This window comes from Gobius niger, assembly GCF_951799975.1.
Source record: "Gobius niger genome assembly, chromosome: 6".
NCBI lineage: Eukaryota > Metazoa > Chordata > Actinopteri > Gobiiformes > Gobiidae > Gobius > Gobius niger.
In genome coordinates, this window is record NC_136857.1 from 5,477,066 (window position 1) to 5,490,827 (window position 13,762).

Consider the following 13,762-nt stretch of genomic DNA (forward strand, 5'->3'; position numbering starts at 1 on the left):
ACCCCCTTTGGGGATCCCGACCCCCAGGTTGAGAACCCCTGCCTTAGGACATGGCTGGAACATGTGGGAGGAAAATACATAATTTTAACATTTGTAAACCCTGTATAGTCCCTTTAAGTTAACAAAAAGAAACAGGTAGTAAAGCTGATGCTTAAAAAAAATCATCTTAAACTGAGCACTAGATTTTGTTTTCTCTTTACATATAAAGGTTTCCAATTTCTAGTGAGTTTTCAGTAAAACTACCAATTGGCTTTATCTTTGACTCAACATTTCATTTCACAGCTCTCACTTTGTGGAAAAATATCAGGATATATATTGTCTATCGATATTCAACCTAAATATATCGGGATATGACTTTTGTTCCATATTTCCCAGCCCTAATTATACATCTTACGGCAACACGATTTGTGATTGTTGCGTCTTTTTTCAACCAGTAAGAGTGCACTATAACGGCATCCTCTTTAACCTTACATATTAGGCAAGTGTTGAAAAAATGACAGCAGCAGCAAGGCTCAGAAACCTGGATTAATTTATTCACAGATGCATGAATCACCAACACATATGGAAATGACCGCTAGACACAGAGCAAAATGACAAAGTGGACGGACACTGGCTGCCAAATCTCTGACAATACAAACTTTATGGCTGTGACCCAACAACCATGCACACTAGAAGGCACTTGCATTTCTTTTCATCTTAAGCTGTGCGTTTTGTCGACATACAGTACAGTACACAGTTTTAAATGATTCACAGTGAAATTTAAGACTCAAGAGCGTCAACATACAATGAGGTAACTATGAGTAATGTCTATAGGCTTTTCATGCACCCGCGGGCGGGACGATGGCGTTCGACTTCCTTTGACAAATGCCCTTATTTTGAATGCATAATATTCAGTGTAATGTTTTATAACTAAGGAATGATGCTGACACTTTGAATAAGTTTGATGTCTTCCACTTACACTGACAAGTATGAACATCTGCTTAAAGCCACACTACGTAACATTTTGGATTATACTGTTGCAATACAAAACATGCTCCTAATGACTAACTAGACTCAGAAAATACCAGTTTTTGAAGTAGTAATGACAGAATGGATTTTGGATGCGGATCTAACCCAGGGGTGTCCAAACTGTTTTCGCTGAGGGCCACATACAGAAATTTATACAAACAACTGGGCCGCACTCAGTCGAGGTCAGATATATAACTTCACCTCTATTGTATTAAATTCAGCAAATGAAATGAAATGTTAAGTATGTTTCCTACAGATTTCAAGGGGACTGTGGTGGGAGAGAGCGCCACCTAGATGCGTTTTCCTGCATTCTGGTGCATTTTAAGCAATAAATAATAACTATTATGGGCTATTATGCTGCTAGGAGAATAATAATTTCTGGTTAATTTACACAGGGTACAGCTTATTTTTAGAACAAACTAATGTATTAGTGGGAAACCCTGATGCTTTTTAATTGAACATGCTTAAAGTATGCTCAATTAAAATTGTCTCATGTAAAGCGCTTTGTGACTATGTCTGTGAAAGGCGTTATATAAATAAAGATCTTCTTCTAAAAAAAAAAAAAACGGCCTTCATCACAGCTTTCTGTTAATGGATTTTCATTTATTTCATATATATTCAATGAAAGCAATTATATTTTTAGAATTTGACATGGGCCTATTAAAAGTGGGCCGTAGTTTGGACACCCCTGATCTAACCTTTTTAAATCTCATATTTTGCTGCCTTTAGTCTACATCTCCATGGAGACGAGCTGGAGACTGAGAATAAAAAATAATAAAATAAATGCAATTTTTGAATACATTGGGTGAAATGTTACGCAGTGTGGCTTTAAATGAATCGACATGTTTGGAGAACAAAAAAAAAGCTTGTCTTGGGTTAGGTTGTGGAACGTTTTAGAATATTTCAAGCAATTTTTTTTGTCACTGGAGTTAGAAAATTGAATGCAAGTCAGAAGATGTTACGCCACAGGTAGGGATGGTTATCATTAAACATATCAGACAAAAAAATAAGTCACAACAGGGAACAAAACGTTTCAAAGATCAGTGGTTCTATCAAAGAAAATTCACAAAAAAACTGAAAAACTAGTGATTTGCTCAAATTAATTGTATTTATAGAATATAGGAGCATTAGTATTCTGGTTCAAGATTATGATGCATAGGCAAATATACCGGTTTAGGTTCCAGTACTGTAAACCAGATAGTTACCAAACCGTAGAAAGTGAACCGTACCGAACCCGCCCCACTAGCTCAAATTGTTTAATATATTAAGAAATGTATTGAAACCAATTAAAAAATCTTATTCAACTATGCTGAATTCAAGTCATTTTTCTAAAGCAGATTTTCCTTTTTGCACTGAAAATGGGGTCACGCATTTTTTGTTAAAACGTTGAACTTACAATATTAGGCACCGACATAAGCATTTATTTGACATGCTAAAATCCTTCACGAATTGGTTCAAGAACTGAAAAGAGCACTTGACATGAAATGTTTCAGAGTCTGACCATGAACTTGCTGGAGGAAACGGAACAAATTTGCGGCGTGACAATAACGCCGCTCCCCTCCGGCTCATGACGAGAGAGATGAGAGATAAAAAATAAAATAAAAGTGTCACTCTTCCCTCTGTAGGCACGCGGCGGGTGTTACATGTGCTCCGGATGGTTTTGCAAACAGCTTATGAACTCCGCGACTGGGTGGCCCTGATAGCAGATCTGATAGACGGCATTAAACAGAGGGAACCTGGAGAGATAAGAGGAAAGCAATGTCAGGCTTTTTATAGAGCACAAACACACTCAGTCGCCAGGGAAGGCAAGGAGTATGTTTGTATAACTGGATGTAGTATAACATAAGTAAAGCAACAACAAAAAAGATTCCATGCACACGCTCTGTCTGAACTTCACTGTGTATTAAAGAGGGAGTGCACCAGTCTATATCACACTACAATGATGACGAAACCTTCTGTTGGTTTGTAAATGCAGTAAATTAGAATAACTGCCTTGTATAAAATTGCTCTCTAAAACTGGCTGTAGTGAATGTCTTGAAATAGGCCTCTGTCTCTTTAAGAACCTCTGAGCCTTTCCGACACGCCCCCTCCACACGCTGTCTGTGGCATCAGTGGGGAGGGGGTTCTGCTAAGGAGCAGTGGTTGGTTACTCGGCTGGTGACGAAAGCTCGGAGGCGTCTCCAGGAGGTGGGGGCGTTCCTAGGAGGACTCAGGCAAACCTATCCCTAAAATGGCTGCCATCAGAGTTTTGACAGATTACTCAAAAATACGTGAATGTGCCAAGGCAACACTTCAGGCATGTTTTTAATGAGGGAATGACATAATAACATGATGTAAAGCTTGAAAAGTTGATTTTGCATAATACCCCCCCTTTAAGAGTTGCAGAAGCTCAAGTTAGCCACGTCCAAAAACATCCTGCTAAGTTTTTACTCACTTGTCGATCAGGTTTTTGTGCTTCAAGATGAGATAAACTTCGGCAGCTGTTGCTGGTCCCTGGAGCTTCTGACCATTGAGCATTTCTTTCTCCAGTTCTTCGATGGACTGAAATACAAATACACCTTTAGTTATGTATAGCCACCAGGTGTGACAATATATACATTTTGAGATATATTTCATTAATTATATTGCATATTAACCTCAACCCCCGCCTTAAAGGGGCTAGATGCAAGTTGGTCATTTTTATACTCACTACTGCCACCTCAGGTCTTATGCGTAACTGCAAGTTCTATATTAAGCTTGTGCATGTCGGCGCTTGGGACCCGAATTAACAACTTTTTGAGTGGCAGTGCAGGATTTTAGAGGCAGTTGTGGTGAACAGGTCTGGGCTCATTCTACACATAAGGACATGGCTGGAACATGTAGGGGGAGGAAAATACTTAGTTTGAACATTTTTAAACTCTGTATAGTCCCTTTAACCAAGCGCATTTTCTCCAGTTCAGTTTTACCCAAATCTAAAAGCTTCTCGACTGGAGCTTCCAGCCTACAGGCCAGTGGAACTGTCAGTGTGACCAGTGTAGGTTTTTTTAGTTGTGGTTTTGTCGTTTTTTTATTGTGCTACTTTTGGTTTTACAGCACATTTTTGTTGCTCTTTTATTGCTCCTTTTTTTTTTTTTTACTTTTTTGTTGCATATTCATCCTCATTTTCGTCGCTATTTTGATGCTTTGTTCAAGAAGCTTTAAGATTTGGGTAATGCCGAACTGGAGAAAATGTGCTCAGTTCAGGTGGGGGTAAAGAGGTTAATCGCCAGCCAATAATGGTCAAGACGTCAGTCACAACAGTAGAGGGCAGCACTACAATGTTAAACATTTGGATCAAACACAATATATTACTTTTAATTATAGCTTTTATTTAACTTGTATTCATTTTGGACTATTGTCTTGAGTATCTAATTTGATCATTTATGAAGGAGAAAGGGGAACAATGCACACGAAAAGCAATGTTAATCATATAAACTATGGAGTATGTAATTGTTTAGAAAGCAACAATGTTAAAAAAGAAGGCCTCGTGGAAGGCCCAGGACACGCTGGTGGGACAGGCCGTCTCCGAGCTGGCCTGGTGTCGCCTCGGGGTCCCCCCAGAACAGCTGGAGGAGGTGTGTGTGGATCGGGAAGTCTGGGCATCTCTGCTGAGACTGCTGCCCCCGCGACCCGACCCCGGATAAAGCGGAAGAAAATGGATGGATGGATGGATGGATGGATGGAATGTTAAAAAAGGTTAAAAAAAATGCATATGCTTCTTTATAATTGTACTATTGTTTTGTTATTTTGTGCAATATATCAATTATCGCAGTATCGGTATATCTTGAGGTTATCGTGAGTCATGTATCATGAATTGTATCGAATTGTGAAGTACCCAGAGGTTCCCGCCCCAATAGCCGCAGATGAACATGTACACAATTCGCTTTCCTGATGAAATAAATGAGAGGGGAACCTGTTGTATATGTTGAGTATATGTTGCCTGTATTTGCAACAGATTTACTGGACGCGGTGCAAAACAACAAAGATTTAGGCATCACCTTCCCCGTCTTGACGAAGGCCTCTGCCACTTTTCGGTTGCGTCCTCCGTAGCACGTGGTGATGAGGTCGGCCACACCGCAGCTCTCCAGGAAGGTTGCGGAGGACACGGGCCCCGCGGTGCAGAAAATACGAGCGAACGCGATCATCTCCATCAGCCCCAACCGGATCACCGCCGCCTTTGTGTTATCCCCAAAACCCAGGCCGTCGCAGAAACCGGCCCCCACTGCTACAATGTTCTGAAAGAGACAGTGATTTGATTCAGAAACGTACCATATTTTCCGGACAATAAGTTGTACTTTGTTTCATAGTTTGGCTGGGGGTGCGACTTACATATCAAAATATATAATTTCACATTTGTTAATTTCACACTGACAGCCGCTAGAGGGCAGTGTGGGCTTGTGTACCAGTATCTGCTACTCCTGTATGGTTGTACAATGACAAATAAAGCACTTACTTATTACTGTGCCACTGAAAATTAAAAAAAACTGTAAAGTTTGGAGTGAGCGAGAAACTTGTGAGGGACTGGTGAATAGCAGAGGTTACTCTGACTGCAATGAAGAAAACAACAAAAGCTAATTGTGGGCTAAAAGCTAGAAGAAAGAGTTTGCAAATGGGTGCTTTAACAACGCGCTGCCATCAGAGGCTTGTCAACAGTACAGTTACGCCTCCATGCCCTAGTTGTTGCCAAGGCTGGTGCGATTTATACTCAGGAGCAACTTATATATGTTTTTTTCTTCTTCATTATGCATTTTTTAGTTGGTGCAACTTACTGAATATTCCGGAGCGACTTATGGTCCGGAAAATACGGTAAATGCCTCTAGTGAGTGTTATTATTAATTGATTATTAGATCGGGAAAGTACATGCCGGATTGTAGCTATAATAAAACTCACGCTTGTGTACCTTTAAAGCACCACAAATTTCCACCACGTCATGTTCCTCAACAACTGTGACCCGGAAGTTGCTGGTCTGCATGAGCTCCTTCAGCAGAGCCCCATGGTTTTTGTTCTTGCATCCTGTAAAAAAAAATCATTTTGATTTGATTTTAGTTACAACAAAGAAAGATGCAGACAGGTATATTATACATATAATTTACAGAAATATTCAAAACATCAGAAGCATTAGTGCAGTTCTGCTCAAAGGGAGTAGGAGGAAGTTAATAATAACTTATGAGATCCTACCCCTCGATTCAATAGACTTAAACAACTTAAACCACTGCTCACCATCAACAGAGGAAATTCCAATCTATGGAATTATCTTGGTAGCAAATTAGCAAACGTGCACCTTTATTATCTGGGAAAACACATATCTTTATGAAACTATATGATTACAAATCAGTGACAGGGCGTTGGTCACCATTTTATTGCGGCTCAAGGAGGCTGATAATCACAAGTCGTTGTGCTTGTCACAAAAATGTAGTTCAGGGTTTACACAGGCCGCTGTTGAAGCAAGTCAAATTTAATGCTTTTTAATTCCATTTTAAAGTCAAAATACCGTATTCTTAAAGTCACAAATGCAAATCTCTGCCGACTTCATTTGCAAACAAATCCATCAAACAGATGAATTAAGGGAAATGTTGATATTCAAAAGCAAATTGGACTCAACGGGACACTTTGTAGCATTATGAAATGAGCAATTTCAGCCAGCTTTAGAGTGTTATGGAGTAAATGCAGTAAAAATGTCATTATTTTCCAAGAAAGTTTGACTTATGCCAGTCGAAACCAAATTTTATGATATTCAAGGCCTTAAATTTGTCACAATTCATTTTAATGCCCCACAACCCTGTAGTTATGGTTGGATTGGGCAATCTACATCACACAGTGGGAAAATTGCTTTACCTGACAACTACATCCTGTTTAAGTTATTTATCTCATTAAAACTAGAGAGTGTTGAAAGGTTTAGGCAGCAAACCCTTCCTTAATCATTCAAGCATTCAAGCAGCCAGGTTAAAAATCCCTTGTTTTAATTACCACACGATCCTTAGAGCATGTACCTAATTTCTGATAGCTGTGACCCTCACTCGTTTATAGCTCCCTCAAACCCTTCTGCACATTCTGATTCTTCTCATGAAGGCCTTCATACATGTTTACAACTTTAACCACTTAAAACTGCCACTTTAGGGTTAGGATTAAGGTTAGGGTAGACAGTTATTTGCATCCAAATCTCAAAGCATGTTGACCTGCGAGCTTGCAGCCTATATGCCAATGTGATACCTAATTTGAAAGCCAAGACCTTCTAGTTTCCACAAATATGTCTGTTATCTGTGTGAGTGAAAAAACAACTTATATTACATTTGCCGTTCTTACCTAACCTTAACTAATCCTCTGATCAGGGGGGGTTAAGACTGAGGCAGCATTCAACACGACTAACAAATCACAGCGTTTCATGTCTTCAAGGTAAAATGTTTGCTTAGATGCAGTGGATTCACTTCATCCCAAATCACTGCTTTTACAACATAAGCTACAGGAGGACCTTTTTTAAACTATACAACAAAGAAAACACAACATGTTCTCGACACTAACCAATGGTGGTCTCGCAGAACTTCTCGTCAGCGACCTCGTTGGCGATGTTGGCCCCCATGAGCACACTCATGGTGATGCCCAGGTTCTCCTGAATCACGTCAGAGATCAGTTTGAGTCCATCGGGCCCTTCATCCACCCCCTGCAAAAACAAACCCTCGGCGTTAGTCCAGGGGCTCTGTTTGGTGCCAAAGTCCAAACTGATTTCTGTCGTTCCGCTGCTCGCTGAACATTACGTAATTGTGATGTAACACAGTGGCAATATTGTGATTAGAACTGGAACAACTACCCTGATGATTAAAGTGAATTGTTTTACATAAGCTCTTCAAAAACATGAACTGAACTGTATTCTCAAAACAGATTTTTTTTTACAAATTCTAAAACTTGCCATGTGCTGTGAGACAAACTACTGTTACCAACACACAGAGACTTTAACTCAGAAAGAGGAACAACTACATTATAATTTGATGACAAAACGTTTCTGTGGTCAACACCAAGACATTGAAGAGGCTTGGTTTGTTTTAACTACATTTAGCTTTGTAATAAAATACTGAAATGCTTGCACCTTTTGTTAGCAAATTCACAGAACCGTAAAATTGCAGTGGGTGCTTTTACAAAAGGCTGTATATGAATGTAAGAAGAAGAAATTACTGTTATCAAACAATGAGTCTCTACACTCTACAGTACTTTGAGCCATCACAGTGTCATATGAATGTAATATGAGGTTTATGCCATGATAATACTGTGTTGTGCGATTAATCATCAAATCACTTAAAAATGGCACCTTGATCAGAGATATCCCGAGGGCTTCTGACTTGATCTTGCCCTTTATGGTCTCACAAACTCTCCCAATAAACTGGTGAGGAATGACGAAAATCAAAATGTCTGCGTCTCTGGAGGCGTCGACCAGGTCTGGGACTGCGAGCTGCAAAAGGACAAAACGACAGAGCTTTAATGAATTGGGATTCGAACATAGAAGAAAAAAAGAAATGAGAAGGACAGTCAGAAGAGTTGAGAAAAGGAAATACATATGTCGGTGCTTTTCAAACTTTTCTACTCAAGTACCACATTGGAAGTTATTCAGTACACTGAGAGAATAATGAGAAATAAAAGTTATTATTAGAAGTTGCAGTGGGGGGATCCTTATACATTTCTTTTACAGCTCATTTCACATTATTAAATCTAACACAATTTCTGAGCATTCATTTCTTGAGAAATAGGCTGAGAAAATAGAGACACAGTCAACATAACTTAAAGAGGGGGTATTATGCCTTTTTCAATCACATAGCACCAGTCTATATCACACTACAATGATGAGCAAACCTTCTGTTGGTCTGTAAATGCAGTAAATTAGAATAACTGCCTTGTATAAAATTGCTCTCTCAAAATGGCTGTAGTGAACGTCTTGAAATAGGCCTCTGTCTCTTTAAGAACCTCTGAGCCTTTCGGACACGCCCCCTCCACACGCTGTCTGTGGCATCAGTGGGGAGGGGGTTCTGCTGAGGAGCAGTGGTTGGTTACTCGGCTGGTGACGAAAGCTCGGAGGCGTCTCCAGGAGGTGGGGGCGTTCCTAGGAGGACTCAGGCAAACCTATCCCTAAAATGGCCGCCATCAGAGTTTTTACAGATTACACAAAAATATGTGAATGTGCCAAGGCAACACTTCAGGCATGTTTTTAATGAGGGAATGACATAATAACATGATGTAAAGCTTGAAAAGTCAATTTTGCATAATACCCCCCCTTTAAAGGGACTATACAGAGTTTAAAAAGTAAAAAGTATTTTCCTCCCCCTACATGTTCCAGCAATGTCCTAATGTGTAGAATGACCTCCGACCTGTTCACCACAACTCCCTCTAAAATCCTGCACTGTCACTCAAAAAGTTGTTACTTCGGGTCGAAGTGCCGTCATGCACGAGCTTAATATAGAAGCTGCAGTTACACGTAAGACCTGAGGTGGCAGTAGTGAGCATAAAATGACCAACTTGCATCTAGTCTCTTTAAGCAATAACTTTACCCACCCAGTTGGCTCTTACACATCCAATGGATCCCCGATTTAAGATTTAAGATTTATTAAGTGTAAACTTGGACTAAACCCTGGCCAAAGCTATTTCTGACTTTCCTAAAGCTTTGTTAACATCTTTTACAGGGATGAGTTTGCACGTTTCAAGACTTTCATGCAGCAACATCTAAACAACAACTAACCTGCAAGTTCACAATAGATAAAAAGGCTTTACTGTAATTATATAATTAGTCGATCCAATACAGGACTAAATCAAAACCATGACTCAGTCCCAGTGAACCAGAGCACGAGGACCCGGTCTTGACTGTTTGGGTTATTATCATGATCAAATCAACACAATATCTTGGCCAACATCTAAGTCCTCACCACATTCTCCGGCAGCTTGTGTCCGGGGAGGTATTTCACATTCACGTGGTCAGTGTTGATGATTTCCGTCAGCTTTCGTCCGTCCACCATCTCCTCAAACACCCACATCTTCACCGTGCTGTCAAACTTTGGGTTCCGGGCGGCATTAGCACCTACTATTTTGGCAATTGCAGAACCCCTGTGAAATGGCAACACATTAAAACTGCTGAACTTCGACACACAAATGTATATTATAAAGACAGTTACATAACAATTAGCTACATTTTAGATGAATGCAAATGAGTTCACCTAGGGCCGCAACTAACGATTATTTTGGTAATCGATTACTCTACCGATTATTCCTAGGATTAATCGATTAATCGCCTGGCTGTGAATGGTATATGAAAATTGTACTCTTTCATTTTTTTTAATCACATAAAGCTAAAGTGGCATCATTTGAGGACGTGTTGATGGAGTAAACTTAAAGTGAGTGTTTTTGGAGGCTCTTTCTGCTTTATGATTGGATGAGAAACAGACCGCCACTTATGAAATTTCCAATGTACAAAACACTTAAGACCCTAACTTGGAAAAACAAAGTAGGTTTCCATCAAGTCTGTGTTTGCTAGAAAACGATTAATCGATTAGCAAAATAGTTGACAACTATTTCAATAATCGATTAGTTGTGGATTAATCGATTAGTTGTTTCAGCCCTAAGTTCACCACGTGATAGTGCTTTGGTGACCACAGGAGTCTTGATCAGTGATAAAGGCAATAGTTCAAGGTGCAGTAAAGCAGACAGTTAATCATAGGCTTTATCTAACAACGTAAATATACAAATATTGGAGGATTGTATGGTCCTGCATCATTGTAATATTGTAGTAAGGTTTCCACTTGCACCACTGTTATAATAAGGCCTATACATTTAGTTTTCCGCCTGTAAAGTCAGCTGATCACATGTTATTCATGCGTAGAGTCATGGATACGTCACCGCTGCAGCTCGCGCAGGACGGCCACCAAAACAAGTGTTTCTCTCACTTGTCAATGAACAAACAGCCACAAAAGTAGCATGAGATATCCACATCCAAATGATCCACGGCAACGAGCTGATAGCTATAACTATTATAAGGGAAAGCACATGTATTTGTAGCCCAACAGGCTATTTCCCCCCACATTATGCTAGTGAGTTCCCGCTGCGTTGCAAGGTGCCTCTGTTTTCTTTGGCTCTCGACATGTCAACAAACATTTACACATGTATAATAACACTGTAACTTGCCAGTTTCCAGAGCCCACGACGCAGACTTTCTGTGGAGCTGCCATGGCGAAGAGGTGCCGCGCTGTGGGGTACGGGGAGCGGGGGAGCAGCAGGAGTTATGCAATGAACGGCGCGGAGCGAGAGCGCAGCACCGGCTCTTATTGGCCCATGTGAGGGGAAACCTGTCCCGCCCACCGCTGCACAGCCAACTCATGCAGCCAACTCATGCAGCCAACTCTAGCCATTCATTCACGGCCAAGAGCTAAACGAGGCTTACTGGGGCAGAGGTGTCCGTGCAAAGTCTGCAGGGTGCAGACATGACAGGAACTAGACACATCAAGTTTGATAATGCTGTGCCTATAGGGCTTCTCTGTTGGCATGTTCACTTATAGCAGTGGTTCTCAACCTTTTGGAGCCGCGACCCCCAACAGTTAAAGGGGTTCGTGACCCCTGCCCTGGTCACACCATGAGAAATAGGCACATTAGTCTACATAATTCTTAAAAAAACAAAGCAAAAAACAAATGGCTAAAGTAAAATCCATCAAATTACATACAAATAATGGCACTCTGGTAAAATAGCACACACATGCTACAATAAAATATTAGATTATACACTAATAAAAATATGTATATTTTATCTACATGATCTGGTGACACCCTCAATTTGTCTAGCGACCCCCTTGGTGGTCCCGACCCCCAGGTTGAGAACCATTGATTGACTTATAGAATGTGTTTTTAAGCATAAGATTTAGTTAAATTTGTCAAAATAAAACAATGGGTTGTTTTCTTTGCAGTGCACTGTGTGAGCAGTCCTCGGACCTGTCATGTGAACAGGCTGTCCCAAACAGTGACCACTGACCAAGCAGGAAACAAAACCTCAGTTCAGCATTCTGTTATGTGCAGACTCTGACAAAAACTCATCTTGTACTGCTAGGAAAAATCTATGTGTGTGCTTTTTATTTTATTGTAAATTAAGCAAATAGAGGTCAGTCAATAAAAGAAGACACAACACCAAATGTAAAGCTTTTATTCAAACAATTGTTTTAAGTCAGACATTTTTAGACACAACAGAACTACGCCGGCCATCTCACTGATTTGCAACAGTTTGGAGAAACTCATGCAGTAAACACTGGGAACGCCCACATTGATGCTATACTCTGACCAAACAGACTATACTTTGTTTAAAAGCGTTTGCAGATGTAAATTTGACTGTAAAACAAAGCCTAAAAGAAAAGGCCTGTCGTGTGGGGTGTCTTTTCCCGATCAATTCCCTGTTGACATCACAATTATAATCAAAGGAACCATTTGAAAACAGTCCTTTATCAAACACAGTTAATAAATAACAACATTAGACACTTCAGGCAGATATAACCACTCAGTCATTCACATATTTAACAAATGTACAGGAAATTTACAGTTGACGGTGATTGTGCTTGATTGTAAAAAATGGAGATGGGGTAAAATAAAGTCTCCTCTCAGAAGCCGACAGTTCTTCACAGACAAGTCACTGCTACACACATTCAGCATCTATTTGCACAGGATTACAATTAGCGAGGGACCTCACGCCTTTTTGCCAATATCTGTCTCCAAACCAATTTCATTTGTTACATTCTTGCCATCAAAAAAGCAGCACAGAGTTTAAGTTTTGATCACATTTTAGCCGCTACTGCGAAAGTGTGTATAGTGATTATCGAGACGGTTTTAAAGGAAAGGCAAACCACCGAATACTTGTTCCCTTTTGATCGTCTTTGTTCACATTTTTTGGGTCTGCTGTAATTTGTGTATTTACATGGTTTATCATTTGAACAGTTCAGGAATGCTCTATGTGAGGTAGTCGATCTTATGTTAGGAAAATAAACTTTAAACTATAATGGTCCTGTGCTAATGACGACTAACAGATAGGTTGCGTGTCACCACATTCTGAAGAGCCAATAGTTTAATGCTGGACACAGAAATTTATGGTAGAAGTTTTCTTTTCTCTGTCAAATGTTGCAGATGTTTAACTTGTTTTATGATGAGTATGTCTGTAATTACTGGCCCTATCAACGTTAAATAAAAAGAGGCATAAAGTTAAGAGGTCTAAGGCAGGTCCTGGTCTGAAAAGATTTTTGACATAAGGCCTCATATCCTAGTTATCCAGAGTGTTGTTGATTTCGGGAGATTTTTTTTTAAATTCATGCAGTCCTTATATTTGAAGAGTTTAGCGGTGCTAGGCTAGTGCAAGGCTAGTGCATGTCTATGGTAACTACTAGCCTGTATTAACCCCTTAACTCCCACCTGAACCGAGCACGTTTTCTCCAGCTTTACCCCAATCCAAAAGCTTCTGGAAAAAAAGGTGTGAAAATAGCAACAAAACTGAGACGAAAACAAGGATGGAAAATGTGAAAAAAGAGAGAACTGTTTTGACGAAACAGTGACAAAAAATTTATAAAAATTGACTAAAATTTGACAAAAAAGTGAGAAAAAATTGACGAAAAATTTAGAAAAAATTGACGAAAAATTGACAAAAAAGTGATAAGAATTTGACCAAAAAAAAAATGGATAATTTGACGAAAAAGTGACAAAAAAGTCACGAAAATTTGACAAAAATGAGAAGACAGCC

At 39.8% G+C, this 13,762-nt stretch overlaps 1 protein-coding gene across 1 annotated transcript; it reads right to left on the minus strand.

Annotated features, from left to right (window-relative positions):
• Nucleotides 1-2,130: 2,130 nt before the first annotated feature.
• Nucleotides 2,131-11,324, minus strand: LOC306964956 (glycerol-3-phosphate dehydrogenase [NAD(+)], cytoplasmic). The gene is made up of 8 exons (XM_079559132.1): nucleotides 11,182-11,324; nucleotides 9,930-10,107; nucleotides 8,327-8,467; nucleotides 7,546-7,684; nucleotides 5,927-6,039; nucleotides 5,025-5,261; nucleotides 3,443-3,549; nucleotides 2,131-2,744 (listed from the first exon to the last, which is right to left on the minus strand). Exons 1-8 carry the CDS (start codon nucleotides 11,223-11,225, stop codon nucleotides 2,648-2,650), a joined length of 1,056 nt encoding a protein of 351 aa, XP_079415258.1. The 5' UTR covers nucleotides 11,226-11,324; the 3' UTR covers nucleotides 2,131-2,647.
• Nucleotides 11,325-13,762: the final 2,438 nt, after the last annotated feature.

What these genes read in the sequence shown, in the direction of transcription:
- LOC306964956 (XM_079559132.1), bottom strand. Translation starts at nt 11,225, where the DNA reads ATGGCAGCTCCACAGAAAGTCTGCGTCGTGGGCTCTGGAAACTG. An exon ending in GTCGTGGGCTCTGGAAACTG is followed by an intron (nt 10,108 to 11,181) that starts GCAAGTTACAGT and finishes GCCATTTCACAG; the next exon opens with GGGTTCTGCAATTGCCAAAA. An exon ending in CACAAAAACCTGATCGACAA is followed by an intron (nt 2,745 to 3,442) that starts GTGAGTAAAAAC and finishes TTATCTCTCCAG; the next exon opens with GTTCCCTCTGTTTAATGCCG.